The sequence below is a fragment of the Empidonax traillii genome, unplaced genomic scaffold, assembly GCF_003031625.1.
Source record: "Empidonax traillii isolate 1590-97213 ecotype Southwest subspecies unplaced genomic scaffold, ASM303162v1 scaffold162:size863265, whole genome shotgun sequence".
NCBI lineage: Eukaryota > Metazoa > Chordata > Aves > Passeriformes > Tyrannidae > Empidonax > Empidonax traillii.
Window position 1 is genome coordinate 122,761 of NW_020955355.1, and position 14,299 is coordinate 137,059.

The 14,299-nt window shown below is 41.4% G+C and overlaps 2 protein-coding genes across 4 annotated transcripts in view; one reads left to right on the top strand and one right to left on the bottom strand.

Annotated features, from left to right (window-relative positions):
* Nucleotides 1-11: 11 nt before the first annotated feature.
* On the top strand, nucleotides 12-13,550 carry ANXA7 (annexin A7). Of its 2 annotated transcripts, none has more exons than XM_027885152.1 (13): nucleotides 12-114; nucleotides 2,183-2,240; nucleotides 4,767-4,962; nucleotides 5,258-5,356; nucleotides 6,431-6,474; nucleotides 6,855-6,957; nucleotides 7,246-7,340; nucleotides 8,015-8,128; nucleotides 9,381-9,551; nucleotides 11,039-11,209; nucleotides 11,318-11,393; nucleotides 12,561-12,673; nucleotides 13,198-13,550. In XM_027885152.1, exons 2-13 carry the CDS (start codon nucleotides 2,184-2,186, stop codon nucleotides 13,318-13,320), a joined length of 1,362 nt encoding a protein of 453 aa, XP_027740953.1. In that variant the 5' UTR covers nucleotides 12-114; nucleotide 2,183; the 3' UTR covers nucleotides 13,321-13,550. The 2 variants fall into 2 exon arrangements, with proteins under 2 accessions (XP_027740953.1, XP_027740954.1); XM_027885153.1 differs by having other exon boundaries at nucleotides 6,434-6,474.
* Nucleotides 10,340-14,299, bottom strand: part of PPP3CB (protein phosphatase 3 catalytic subunit beta) — a 48,463-nt gene continuing 44,503 nt past the window's right edge. For both annotated transcript variants that reach the window (XR_003571375.1, XM_027885151.1), the window contains one exon: nucleotides 10,340-10,710. The gene's annotated coding sequence lies outside the window, so the exon portion shown is untranslated. The remainder of the gene's footprint in view (nucleotides 10,711-14,299) is intronic.

Sequence of the window (14,299 nt, forward strand, 5' to 3'; positions counted from 1 at the left end):
GCCGGGCCGGGGCGGGCTCGGTGCCGGGGGCGGGGCGGGCACCGCCGGCCGCACAGGCTCCATTTTGCGGTGTGGCTGCGGAGAGAGGCCGGAGGTTCCGCAGGTTCCCCTCAGGTGAGGCGGTGTGGGGGGGGGGGGGGGGGGGAGGAGCTGTGGGCCCAGACCCGTGCGCACCTCGCCCCAGGCCCCGGCCCGGCAGGGTCTGTCACACCGCCCTGGGGGGCTCGTCCCCAGCCCCGGCTCTGCTCACACACGGCCCCGGGGGGCTCGACTCCAGCCTCGCTGCGCTTTGCCCCGCCCGAGCTGGATGGAGCCCGGGCAGCGCTCTCGGAGCCGCGGCCGCCCCCGCTCAGGGCTCGCCGATGCCCGGCCGAGGGAGGCGCCGCCCGCCCCAGGGAGCCGCACCCGCGGCGGGGGCTGCCCTCCCGCTGGAGGGGGACCAGGTCTGGTCACCTCGGGAGAACAGGCAGTGGGATACCGGGATACCTGCCCCGCCCGCAGCTGCGGCTCGCCCAAGGGCTCAGCCGGCCCGGGGCTGGCGGCTGAGGGCGCGGGGGAGCCCGCGGCGATGCCCGATGGAGCTCGGCCGCGGGCAGAGCGGGGCCCGGCGGGGCGGGCGGGGCGCGGGGGTTGCGGGCGGGGTCGGGAGATGTGTCGGTGTTTACCTGCCGAGCTCTGCACAACACTCCGAGCGCTGCGCGTCCGCTGAGGTGCCACAGTCAGAGCCACATCTGTCCCCCCTCAAGAGAGATCCTCTCCTCGGATTTCCATTTCAGCCCGCAGAGAACGGGCGGGTGCTCTTGGCCGGCGCCGCAGCCGACTCACTCTCGGACTCCCGGCTTAACCCGCCCTGTGCCCGTCCGGGGACAGCGAGGGAAACTGCAATCTGACGGGAAAATGTGTTGTTGCTTTGCTTGTAAAAGTAGTCACGTCAGAGGCTCTGTCCTGCATGAGGATGCTTGCGCCAAATTAAAAATCCATTTAAGCAGCTGTCAGTAATAAATACTGTACAGGTACTGGTTTAAGGTGTTCCTTAGGGAAATAAATCGCCATTAGCAGTGGTTATGATAATGTGTAGATTTGCAAATACACCTCATGTTGTTTTTCCCTTTTATTTATTTGGAAGTGATCCAAGCGCATCAGCGTGAGATGGAGCAGCAGTGCTTCTCTGCAAGTTGGTTTTGGCTCTTCTGAAAACAGAAGAGAATTCTATGCAAAGTTTTAAGGTTTTCCACATGAAGTCTCACATGTTTAGTTCTATGTCCACCTACTCTCTTAATGGCCCAGTGCAGTAAGAATTCTGCTTTCAAATTAATTTTGGCTGATGAATACCTAGAAATGTGAATAATCATTTGCTCTATTGCATTCAGTTTTATATGTGCCATGTCCTCTGATTTGTGCATTTAAGGTGCACACTGTCTTAGAAACACACCATAAGTAACCCCCAGGCCCTGATCAGGGAATCTGTCTGGTTAGCATTAACATGATTTTTTTTTCCCACCGTTATATGTTTCATAAACTGGCTAATGGTCTTGAATCTCCCTGCCCAACTGGTTGGCAACAATGGGGGATGATCTCTGTCCCTATTCCCCAAGTCCCTCTTTTAAAAATAAGACTAAAATAAACAGCTACTGGCAGGAAACAGAAATCTGCTACACAAATGAAGAAATGCTGAGGGATTACACCTATTCCTGTCAAATTACCATTTTCCATGGGATAGATGGAGTCCTGCTCTTCTCTCAGGAACTACCCTTGTGAGCAGAGGAGTGCAGGGTGATGGGAGACAGGTGCCTGGTGCAGTGCAGGACTGGAATTTGCACTGTTTCAGTCCTGGCAAAGGGCTCAGCTTCCTGCTGGCATCTCAAACTCTATTCTGTATTTCAGAGTTCTTTCTGGAGTTTCAGGCCTCTTACCATGCTTCAGTGTCTATCTGACCCTAAATAAGTGTGGTAGTTAATTACAGAGTTGAAGATGCTTCCCTTCTGAATTCTGATACCTGTGGTCAGATGTATAAAAAAAAGGAAAAGATTTGTGGGTTAATAGCTAACAAGTACAAGCAATTCTAAACCTACTAAACATACTGTTCAAGTGATTGAACAGGTAATTAGCAAGGAAATACCTACTACAAACATATATAGTGCCTTCACAGTGAAAATACCTTTTTTTTTTTTTTTTCTCCCAGAATGTCATACCCAGGTTATCCCCCTTCTGATGGCTACCCTGCTTTCCCTGGTTATCCTGTAAGTATGGCTCTTGAATGTGTTTCATTCTTAATGTATTTATAGTCTGTGAATACCCCTTCTTGCTGTGCTCTGTGTGAGTGTAAATACTAGCTGTCAGTTCATATACAATGTTCTGGAGAGATTACGGTCTTTGTTTTCATCTGTGCCTCCCTGAGGATGATTTTATAGCTGTCTCATAAAAATTCCAAGAAGGAAGTTTTGTGGTTTTTTAATTACGACTATTCTAGAAAGATTTTTGATTATTTGATCTTATCTTATCTTTTTCTGATGAGTTTGGTGGGTGGTGTTTTTTTTTTTTTTTTTTTTTTTTTTTTTTTTTTTTTTTTTTTTTTTTTTTTTTTTTTTTTTTTTTTTTTTTGAGCTTCTTCTATAAATATGAGGGTCTTTACATACAGGGTCAGAAGTAATCTCTGAACCAGTCTCAACCAAATACTTGCTTATCCGTATCCCAAACGCCAAACAAACTTCAGTAGTCATAGCCCTCAGGAAGAACTTTACTCAAGCAGCCCAGCTTTCATATGACACCAAGTAAATTTTTTTTTTCTGAGGATAGAGGACACTGTATCTTGGCTTAGACCCCCTATCTATTAGCCACAGGACTGTTTCACTCTCAGCTCACAATGGAATGGACTAAAAATTTAAATGAAACTTAATGGAAGGCTGAAACGTATCAGCTGATGCTGTGGCTGATACTGCAGTGTTTTTGATATGCCTGCATCACTTTTTAAAGCTGGATTCATCTGTGTGCTTTTATGACACTGATCATGGCACTCATGGCACTTCCATGGCCCTGTAATTGTGTGAATATTACTTGTGTTTTATGTAGTATAGAACTAGATTTAACCATGGAGCTCAGCCTGCATGCCATTAAAATACTGAAAAGCTATAAATACATGCAATATATAAATATATGCATATAAATACATGCAATAAATTCTGTGATGGTTTTGCTTTACAATTTACCCTTACTCCCTCTGAAACACTAAAATCAATCAAACTAAAGACAAACATGTTAGAAATGAGACACTATTAACTCCAGGATTTCTCTTCTCCCCTCAAGGTTCTGCTGAACCTTCATGACAGTAGCTGTAGGTTATTTTTAACTACATCTGAAAATATTTTTTTCCTTAGCTAGTGTCTAAAACAACCAATTTCAATGGATTAATTTAAAAGACCTCTTATATTTGGTATCAACAATTCTAGATCTCCTAGTCTCACTGGTGATGCTCAAAGTGATAGTCAGTTAAAAAAAATGTGAAATTTTCTTTTGTAGATAGTTATCTGAGCAGGGCTTTTGAGGATCCTAATTTTGGAATTGTGAATCTAAATTCCATTAAAATCTTTTGCCTGGCAGAGAAATGCCAGAGTGTACCTCTGGGGAAAAGAATATTATATAGCCTGGACACAGTAATTTAGGGGTAGAAATCTTGGGGCAGCCAAACCCAAGGAGAACATTTGAGCTAGGCTTTACTGTCTGCATTTTATTTCTGTTTTCTGAGGTCAAGATGAATGTGTACTATATGTTATGTGCGACCTGTATTTCTAAAAGTGATCAGTAAAGATGATTCTCAGCAAGTGACTAATGAGTCCATACATCATGCTTCATTATGAAGCTGATTTAAATACATGATTTCTAAGATAAACTATATGACATTTACCTTACAGGAGTTTCCTTAGAGATCCAGGTAATTTAAGTAAATATTTCCAATGATGTTAATGCTAATAGCAGCCTTTGTGGTATGGCTGGTAAATCATACATGTAGCAAAACAAAGGCATACAGATATTTGACTTGTTCTTTTTATTTAAAACATGTAATAGGTGTTCAGTCTTGAGTCAGTGGTCCAGATTTAGTCACTGAATGTCCTTGCTTTATAACCTGGATTCCAAAGAAAAACCCCAACACCTCTTGTAAGTTCTCACCCTGTAACATATGAAAACACTGTTTGTGCAATAGAGGTAGAAGTTTTCAAGGTTCTAAGCTCTTTAAAGTCCTGTAACAGGAGGTGAGTTCCTAATGATTCACTGAGAGCAAGCCAAGCTGAGCTCACCTGTTCCTTATGCGGGATAGAAGGAGCAGATTTCCAGTAGGTACTGACAGCTGGTAAGTCCAGTGTGGCTCAGCACTGTGGGTCCTCGGGGAGGAAGGCTTTTCACTATGAGAGTAGTCAAACACTAGAACAGGGACCCCAGGAGTCTGTGAGTTTGCTTTTCTTTGGAGATACTGAAAGCTTGACAATCAGGCCTTGCATGACCTCATTCAACTCCAAAGCTGGCCCTGCTTTGAAGATGGAATCACAGGCCATCCAGAGGTCTCTCTAATTTGGTGTCAGCACGGGAGATGCATCAGAAAACCCAACCAGGAGGAGCCCATCCAGGCTTCAGGAATTCTGCTGCTGCTTCAAGTGCTGATCTAATTAAACAATTTGTGTTGTTATTATACAATTGGACAGTTTGGTAGCTTGGGAGTTTTTACTCTAAGGTCCTGTTAATAGGGATACAGACATCCCATTTTTGTGTTTCAGCCGACAGGACAAGAGTCCGTCTATCCGCCAGCTGGTCAGTACACCTATCCTGCTGTTCCTGGAGGATACCCTCCGGCAGGAGGAGGGACCTATCCCGCAGCACCACCTAATGCTGGGTTTCCAGGGGCAGGATATCCTGCTCCAGGGGGCTACCCTGGAGCTCCCCAGGCTGGAGGAATGCCACCTTACCCTGGAGGTAGGATCCTCTGTTAGAGTACCACTTAGGATTTGCAGTGTAACCATTCCCTGTGCTTGTTAGAAATAGTGAAGAAAAGCAGCTTTGTTCAGTGATCAGTTCAGGCAGCAGCAGGCAGGCAGCCAGACTGCCATCTAGCAGTAAATACCTGCATGCTGATGGCAGTGGCTTGATGGCTCTGGGTCACTGCACAGACATGCAGAAATTAGCCTCTTGTATAGCTGTGCTCATGTGTCAGAGGTCAAGTACAAAACACCAAGCATGCTCAGTCTGTCTCTTCCCCTGGCTCCCACAGGTGCTGGGTTTGGTGTGCCTCCCGCTGGCCCTGGCTTTGGTGGCTACCCACAGCCTCCTGCCCAAAACTATGCTGGAGGTGGACCAGCACAATTTCCAGGTATGTCATACATAGGAAACTTCAAGAAATCAAGGTTAAACCAAGAGATCCTAGGATAGGTAGTAACAAATCAGGCCCTTACCTTTGTTACTTTTAGCTGTTGAGGTCCGTGTGCTGTTTACGTCCTGCCCCTTTCTTGACAAAGGAACTGAAGGGCTGATGAGAACCAGCTCTGCAGGTGCTACATCCAAAATTGATGGCTGTCCCTGATTAATGGTTGTGATGTAGTGGTTTAGGTGCTTATCCTTCTTCAAACTGCAAGTATCTGATAAGAAGTGTGAAATCCAGAGTCCACATGCAATGAGTAGACAGCTGTTAATCCAAATTGCATTTTTCAGATGTATGTTCACAAATGCCCCTGGCACACTGGGGAAGGAGGAAGGGAGAATGCACACAACTGCTTAAAAGCAGTGCAGTGTTTGTAATGCCTTGAGTGGTCAGTTACCATAGGGATGATTTTTGTCCTGGAATGTCCTGGAATGTGTCAAGAAATTCAGAGCAGCAAAATCTTTTTGTTTAGTGATTGCTTTGTTAGCTCTAGTACTAAAATGGAAAGAAATGTGCATACATATTATGAATAAAAGTAAAATTCCAGTACAAAAATTTTTTGCAGCTTTTATATTCACAGTGCTTTTGTTCACAAAATGAGATTCTTTCAATTCTTTTTGCATAAATGAATTCTTAATATTTATTGTTTACTTGCTAGACATTTTCAGGTATATAATATGGCTTTTAAAGAAAGCATGGGACATGCATTCCTCATTTGTGTGGGCTGTATTGGCTTGTCAAAAATAGTAGACTTGAATAAGGAGAGATTCTTCCAGTTCCCACAGCACCAGTAAAATCAGTGTTTTTAGAATTACCTTGGTAGTGTATATATCAAAATGCACCTGTGATTGCTTCTTCCCATTCTTCCCAAGGGCAAGAAGTTCAGTTACTGATCATGACAAGTTTTTATTATTTAGGAAACACATTTGGTGCAGTGGTAGGTCTGGCTTTATATTCAGATTAGATAGCATTTCCATAGTAAGAGAAGACTTAATTAATGTCTTCTACCTTGTTCTTTATTTTCAGTAGGATTTCCTGGCGGACAAGCACCATCCCCAATGCCTGGTCCGGTATGTGCTGTATTCTCTTCTATAATCAATCTTATGTGTAGTTTTAATGTTTTTACAGCTGGTTTCCAACAGTTTACAGTGTGTTCTGCATCAGGAGTTTCCTTCTACCCTCAGAGTACCAACTGAACAAGATCATAACCCTGTATCTGTGTACCCTCGCTCATTGAGATCTTCATACCATACAATTGGGTACAAGCAAGGCTTTGGCACTAGTGGGCCAGAGCTTTTCAACACAACCAAATGTCACTCTGGTTCTGTGTTAGATGAAGAAATGGAGAACTAATGGACAACTCCTTCTGAAGTACTGATACCAATGTTATGGGTTTAATTTGAATTTATATTGTGCAGGATATCTAGTTACATGTGACTCTTATTCTCAGCCTGCAGCAATGGTTCAGGGTACCCAGGGCACAATTCAAGCTGCTCCGAACTTTGATGCTGGAAGGGACGCAGAAATTCTACGCAAAGCTATGAAGGGTTTTGGTAAGTAAGCAATAGAAGCTTTAATTTCTATTGAGTTAAATTCTTAATGCCATTTTGTTCCTTTCTTCAATTTTTATTTAACTATACATTTTTCCCCCCCAGCCTTTTCAAAAGTCACACTTTCAAAATGGCTTGGGCTATTTAGTGGATGAAGTTACATAGAAATATTAGTGGGTGTAAATGGTAATCACTTATTATGTAACTATGCTCAAATGTAACAGTATAAAATGCACAGTTTTGGAGGGACTATTTTGCATTCTTACATGGCATTGCCCTTCTGTTTCCAAGGAACTGATGAGCAGGCCATTATAGATGTTGTTGCTAACCGCTCCAATGATCAAAGGCAAAAAATCAAGGCAGCTTTCAAGACAATGTATGGCAAGGTATGTTCACTAATTCTTTGAACTGGTAAACAAAACCAAACTTTCAGCAACTGCCTGGTTGCATTTTAGTCCTGAGGAGTGATTTATGCATTTTTAACATGCACTTCTTTTGGTCATATTCTCTGTGTATTGGGGAACATCTGGTATTTGACATAGTGTTCTCCTGATACCTGGTAAAAGCAGGGGTGGAGAAAGGTTGGAGGCTGTCTCTGTCTCTGACCACACAAGAAGCTTCTCTGCTTCTCTAATGCTTGACAGACAGAAAATAATCAAGCTTAAACTGCCTCTGTATTAGTATCTGAAACTACTGAGTTTTTTATGCACACACACAAGCACTGAAATCTGTTCTTTCCTAAAAAACAGGGGATTGGATAGTCAATGAAAGTCCAGGTTAATTTAATTTCTTCCCTCTGTCCAAAACTCTGACACCTCAGCTCTTCTCCATTATCTCCTCGCTAATTAAGACCTAATCAGGTCCTGAAAAATGCCACAACTATAAAATTTCACTCTAAGTTGCAAAAATGACAGAGTTCTTCTTAAGAAATAAAACAAAGCTTTACAGGAAAACCAGCACAAAGGTAGAAATCAGTAATGAAAGTAAGTTCTAGTTTGATATTTTCTTAATACATAAGCTAACACTCTCCAAACCCCTTTTTGTGTTTATAATTTAACAGGATTTAATTAAAGATCTGAAGTCTGAGTTAAGTGGCAATGTGGAAGAATTGATTTTAGCGCTCTTCATGCCTAGTACCTACTATGATGCCTGGAGCTTACGTCATGCAATGAAGGTGTGGTATTCCTGTGCAGGAAATAGTTTTAAACTATTCTAAAATACTCATCTAAGAAGAGCTGGTCCCAGCATTGTTGAAAAATCCTTTAGTGTAAAACAAATCTTGGGATTACAGGGCTTAAGATTCCTTACTGCTGCATCCCTGAGTTCCAGACAATTTCTGCCAATTAGCCAGTTCAGGGCAGCTGTCCCTCCAGAAGAGCATGAAACGCTGCAGGACAACCTTGTTCTCTGCCACTTGGGCATAATTTTTGCTACAGCCTAGAAAGGGCCAGGGTGCTGTTAAAATCATAACTACTGTTTAGAGTGAAAGTACGTACCTCTCCTGACTAGGAGCAAACCATTGTTACTGAAAGGTGGGTTTGGATTATCTTTTTTTTTTTTTTTTCCCCAAAGACAATGAAAAAATAATTTCTTAAGGTCAGATGATGCATTTACCTGTTCAAGTATTAAGACAGCATTAGAGATTAGGTGAGCTACTTGGGTCAAACTTTTAACTCTAGTAAACTGGTACATGTGGTTTACCAGAATTTGTTGCTGGTGTGAGCTGTGGCAGCTCACAGGTGGCTGGTAGTGGAAACGTGTAACTCAGCTGAGTTTGAATGGAGATCTTCTAAAGAATGTGGAGCTTAGATTAAGAACTGCCTTTAATGGAGTGAACAGCCACTCGACCATTTAAAAAAAATTGTAATGTAACATTACCTAGAAGCCTCACATAGATCCACTCTCCTATCTAGTCCCTGCCTGAATTGAGATGACCATGCCATCTCACTGTACCCAGTAATCTCAGTTAATTTTTATTCTGGGGAGAGGGAAGCATCTGTGAAAAGTTCCATATTGAGGAAACAGCCACATTTGGTATGGGGAACACAATTGTATGGTGACCAAAACAGAATTTGCATGTGTATCTTTGGCTTTATTGATTATCCTAAGGCTCTATCTTCCTTCAGTAAGTTTACAGATTAAAGTTGCCAAAGAATTTTCTTCCTAAACTTCCAGTTACTTTGTCTGATGTCACTGATGTGTAGTTTGGGGGTGTGTTTTTGAACTGGTACAGAATGGCATGCTTGAGGAATCTTCATTCCATTTTAAGTATAGAGAAGACTGGTCCTTTCACACTGCAAGGATACTGTTCTTAAAATATAGATTGTATTAAGTTTTGAAATAACAGATGACTGCCTTATTTCACAGTCGAAGAAAAGTGCATAGGTAGTGTTCTGTAGTTATGCCTTTGTTTTCTCTGCCTACAGGGAGCAGGCACTCAGGAGAGTGTGCTGATTGAGATCCTTTGCACAAGGACAAACCAGGAAATTCGAGAAATAGTGAACTGCTATAAATCAGAATTTGGAAGGGACATCGAACAAGACATCAGAGCAGACACTTCAGGACACTTTGAGCGACTGCTTATATCTATGTGCCAAGTGAGCTTTAATTTTTTAAATTTTTTTTTTTAGTAAGGTAACAGTGTACAGTCTGGTGTGTGTAGTCATTATGGCTCCATAAATAGCCTGTGTATGCTTAGCAAGAGCCAGGTTTTTAAGAAATTAGCCCTGGGTCATTAATTTATTCTCTAAGATATGACACTTCAGTCCCTCCTCAAGAGATACTTCCTATCTACAGATCTATGATGAATTGTGTGACCTAATTTAGCACCCTAGATTAATTTCAGAGAACTTATATGTAAATATTGTGCAGATGCAACTGAGTGGTTCTCTAAATTAGCGGTCCACGATGCTGTTAAAGCAGGATGCTTTTTTATTTTTTGCAAACATTAACAAAATAGTTTGTGTGAATCTGATTGGATAACCTTTATGGTATGTAGAACACCTGTGAGAATCCCTGTGAACAAGCTAAGAGGTGCCACAGGGCAAAACTTACCTCCCAAGTTACACCATAGCCTGCCTTCCCTTCACACCATGAGAATTAGGGAGGTGCTGCTATTGAACTCAGGTAAACACTGGAGCTTGCTTATCTCATATCATTTACTAGGGCTCATTTTGTGTTGAAGAATAGGAACTAATGGTTATCCATATTTAGGAAAAAATATGTAACTAATGCAACTTTCCACAGTTCTCTGATCAATATGACTATTTCTGTTAGAATTACTATAGCACTGCTCTGCCCCACTGGCCTCTACCTTTGTGAGAGTTCAGCTATGCACTAGGTATTTGGATTTATAAGTCAAAATCCACAAGAAAGCAAATCTGGAGAAGCTCATGCTGCTAATTTTTATTTTGATAAATCCAGCAGTTTACAGTAACCAACAACCACATAATTTAAATAGTATATTAACCACTATAGATACAACAGTATTTGAGAGCATGTATTCAAGCCTACTCAGCCAGTATATTTAGCAGTACTTATCCATGCACCAGGCAGCAAAAAACCAAAACAAGCACCAAAGCATGTAAAATGTCATGTAAGCCCTACTGACATAACTGCAGTAAGTACTTTCTGGAGACATTCTTACTTCAAATAAGCAACTTCTAAATAAAGCAGGAGACCTGAGATATTTCAGGTGTGCATATTCAGTAAGATAATTCATTAGTTTGTTTGGGAAGATTCTTTGCAACTTGAAGCCTAGAAACAAACAAATCAAGAGAAAGCTTACATTATTAAATAAAATAGAGAATTAAGTACAGTATTTAATTAGAACTGTGAGATGGTTTGTAGAGATGATGTTATCTGAGTCAGTATATCTACAGTTTAAAGCATGACCTACACATAGGGTTCTGAGCCACTTTTATATTTGTTTCCTATAAGGAGTATTAAACCAAAGAGAAGTTTTAAAGAAACTGCTATTTCTCTTTCTGCTTCAGGCTTGGAAGATACATGCTTGGGGTCTACACAGTTAAAGCATAGCCTTCTCTGCGAAATTTCATTTGAAATCTGTTGTCCTTGCTTTAAGGGTAATCGGGATGAGAATCAAACTGTGGATTATCAAAAAGCTCAAGAAGATGCTCAGCGTCTGTACCAAGCAGGTGAAGGAAAACTTGGGACTGATGAATCTTGCTTTAATATGGTTCTGGCAAGCAGAAGTTTTCCCCAGCTGAAAGCAACAGTTGAGGCATACTCCAGGGTAGGAGTTCTTCACTGATTTCAAATAAGCTTGGTCAATGTATTTTAAATTAAAGTTCCAGTTGTTACTGCATTTCATCATTCACATATTAATCTCATTTATTTGTAGATTGCTAATCGTGATTTATTAAGCAGCATTGACCGAGAGTTTTCTGGGAATGTGGAACGTGGTTTGAAAACTATTGGTAAGTGATATGCTCTTCCCTTATCCTTTAAGAATTGAACCTTCTAAATGTAACCAAAGAAGAATCCAATTCAACACTTGCCATATGGCAAACGATCACACAACTTGAGACTCTGCTATCACAAAAGTAACTTCAATTATTCAAATTATTCATTTTACACTTAATTAATTAAGTCACTTTGAAATAAGCAAAGGCCACATAGAAACTACTTGTTACTTCTCTAGGAGGGCAGGTAACTGCCCGGAATCAGAGGTCACTGGTTAGTGCTTGTAGCTGTGTATTTCAGAGTTCTGCAGAATGAGTGATTCCCAGTGTAACAGAGCCGTGACTCTGGGTGTGGGCACCTCAGCAGAGACAGCTGAGCCACCCATGCAGATGACCTCAGAACCAACGTGAACCTACATAAGACACAGTTCCCTTTCTACTCCTCTTCCCTACCACCATCTACCCCTAAAAAGCTCAGCTATTGCTAAGGAAAACCTCAGCAAAACAGAAGACCTGTTTTGAATTCATTTTTTCGTCCTGACTTGTTATAGTAAAGCAGTTTAACACAATTCATCACAATTAACTGACAGAATCAGTATTATTTAGTGGTAAATTTGAAGATGCCAGTCCTATCAGTGCTTGCCAAAACGACAGCATTCCTGTAGCCGTAATGGATAAGGAAAAACTTCTCAGAAAATATTCTACTCAAGAGTTTAATGGGAAAAGTTCAGGCTTGAGAAAGAATAATGAGTGTGAATAATCTAACTGAAACAAGATCCATTCTGTAACTACTAGAGAGACAACCTTCCACAGTTCTACTTTTCTTAGTGGATTCTAGCAGTGGAACACGAGTAAAATGCCTTATGTCGCAGTACCAGCTATCCAAGAAGAAGAACTGTTTTTGAATTACCTATTCGAGAATTAACATTTCAGACAGCTTTGAAAAGCACTTCCAGAGAGGTTAACTGCCAGTAACTCCAAGTTTTTGTGTGAAGGAATAACTCATTCGGTGATTTGAAAATAAGCTTAGCCCTATAAACAGATCCTGAAATCTACAGTGACTGGATCTTCACCCAGACCCACTTCTAGATGTCTACAGCAAAAATCCCCAGTTGATCCTGCCAGGTATCACTACACAGGATACAATACTGGAACTAATCCTAAAAATATACTTTGTTGCAGTGCAATGTGCTTTAAATTGCCCAGCCTTTTTCGCAGAAAGACTTTATCATTCTATGAGAGGAGCTGGCACAGATGATTCTACACTCATCAGAATTGTGGTCACTCGCAGCGAGGTAAGAAACTTTCTCCTGTGTACAAGTCACTTGCAGCAGAAAGCCACCTACCCAAAACAGCTTGTCACTTAGTACTCCTTTCACAGCTGTGGAATCATGTACTGCAATAAAGCTTTTACGAGGCTCACATTTAGATGAATCTGGTAATTAGTTTTAAAGCCAGCTTTCATGTAGTCCTTTATTAACTCTGCCTAGATAGTAGTAACTGCTTGATTTCCTTTTAAACTGTGGTTGCTTGTCCATGTAGCAAGCGAGCACCTCCAGGTCAGAGGTTCAGCTGTTCAGTTAAGACAGCACAATGCTAACAAAGCATGGAACAACTGCTGGACTCTGCTTTGGGAGCTGCTCCTCTGTCCTGGGGAGGGACCAGCTGGCTTCTACACTGCACGGGCTTAATCAGTTGCACATCTCACCCTTGGCATGTGTTCTCTAGTCCACAAGGGAAGAGATGCAGGGTGACTGTCTAGGATTGAAATCATACACTGTGGTTGAGTGTTTTGCTTTTTTTTCTTGTCTTTGCATAGATTGACCTTGTGCAAATTAAACAGATGTTCACACAGATGTATCAGAAGACTTTGGCTACAATGATAGCAAGTGATACAAGTGGTGATTACCGGCGGTTGCTGCTGGCAATTGTTGGGCAGTAGAAGAGGATTATCTGTTTTTGGTGGGTTATTTTTTTTTTTGGAAACAAACTGAAGGACATGAAACATGCTTTATGTAGACACTAACTATCCTTGTAAATGAATAATTTTAAACTTTTCATAATCAAATATGCCTTCTTGATGATTCAATAAGCTTGTTGCACTTACAATGCCTTAACTTACAGCACATAATATTCTTTATTGTATAATAAAAGATATATCTTGTCTATTAGCCCCTAAGCCTTAGTCTTTCTGACCCTGATAAAACCACCTTCCATCTACTGGACCCTTGCATGAGTAAACTATTTCAGCCAAATGAAACTCCAGCACTCAAGAAGTTCCCTGAAATACCTAAACTTTACTGCTGAGCTTACTGTGGATGACAAAAAAAGCCTGAGGCTGTGATGTGAAGCATTTTTACCCTCCTCCCCTTTTAATGTCTTTCTATCATAATGCTGAAAATCATGCAAATGCTCAGTTAGAGTCACAATATGCTGACAGTTTAGGGACCTTGGCAAAATCTGACTGTACTCCCCTATTAAATTTCTTATATTAGTGGTTAGTTACCATTATGCTTAAGGCAGCAGTGGAAAGGAGAACTCATCTTAGATCTGATTTTGAAGTCTCTCCTTGTAAAGGAGTGGGTTATACAGCAAATGGCTGAGCAGTGAAACAGCCTGTAGCTAAATGCTACCATGTGAAATCCAAACTGAAGGCAGTTGTGACCTAGATAATATAAATGACTGTGTGGATGTTTTCAAAGGGTTTAAAGAGAACAACTCTGAACAGCATATTTGGGTTTTTGTAGAAAGCTACAGTGAATCTGTCTCTGGCCATAAATTTAAGAGAAGCTTCAAGTCCAGCAGCTAGTAGTGTGTTCCCTAACATTTCTAAGCAATGCTTTCACAAATAGCAATTGTATTATAGGACACCCTCACACAAACAGCAAAACCCTATCTCTGGTATCTCCTGGACAAGAATC

Coding starts and splice junctions, on each gene's coding strand:
- ANXA7 (XM_027885152.1), top strand. CDS start 2,184: ATGTCATACCCAGGTTATCCCCCTTCTGATGGCTACCCTGCTTTCCCT. Junction 6,958..7,245: donor CAAAGCTATGAAGGGTTTTG/GTAAGTAAGCAA, acceptor TCTGTTTCCAAG/GAACTGATGAGCAGGCCATT. Junction 11,210..11,317: donor CAGTTGAGGCATACTCCAGG/GTAGGAGTTCTT, acceptor ATTTATTTGTAG/ATTGCTAATCGTGATTTATT.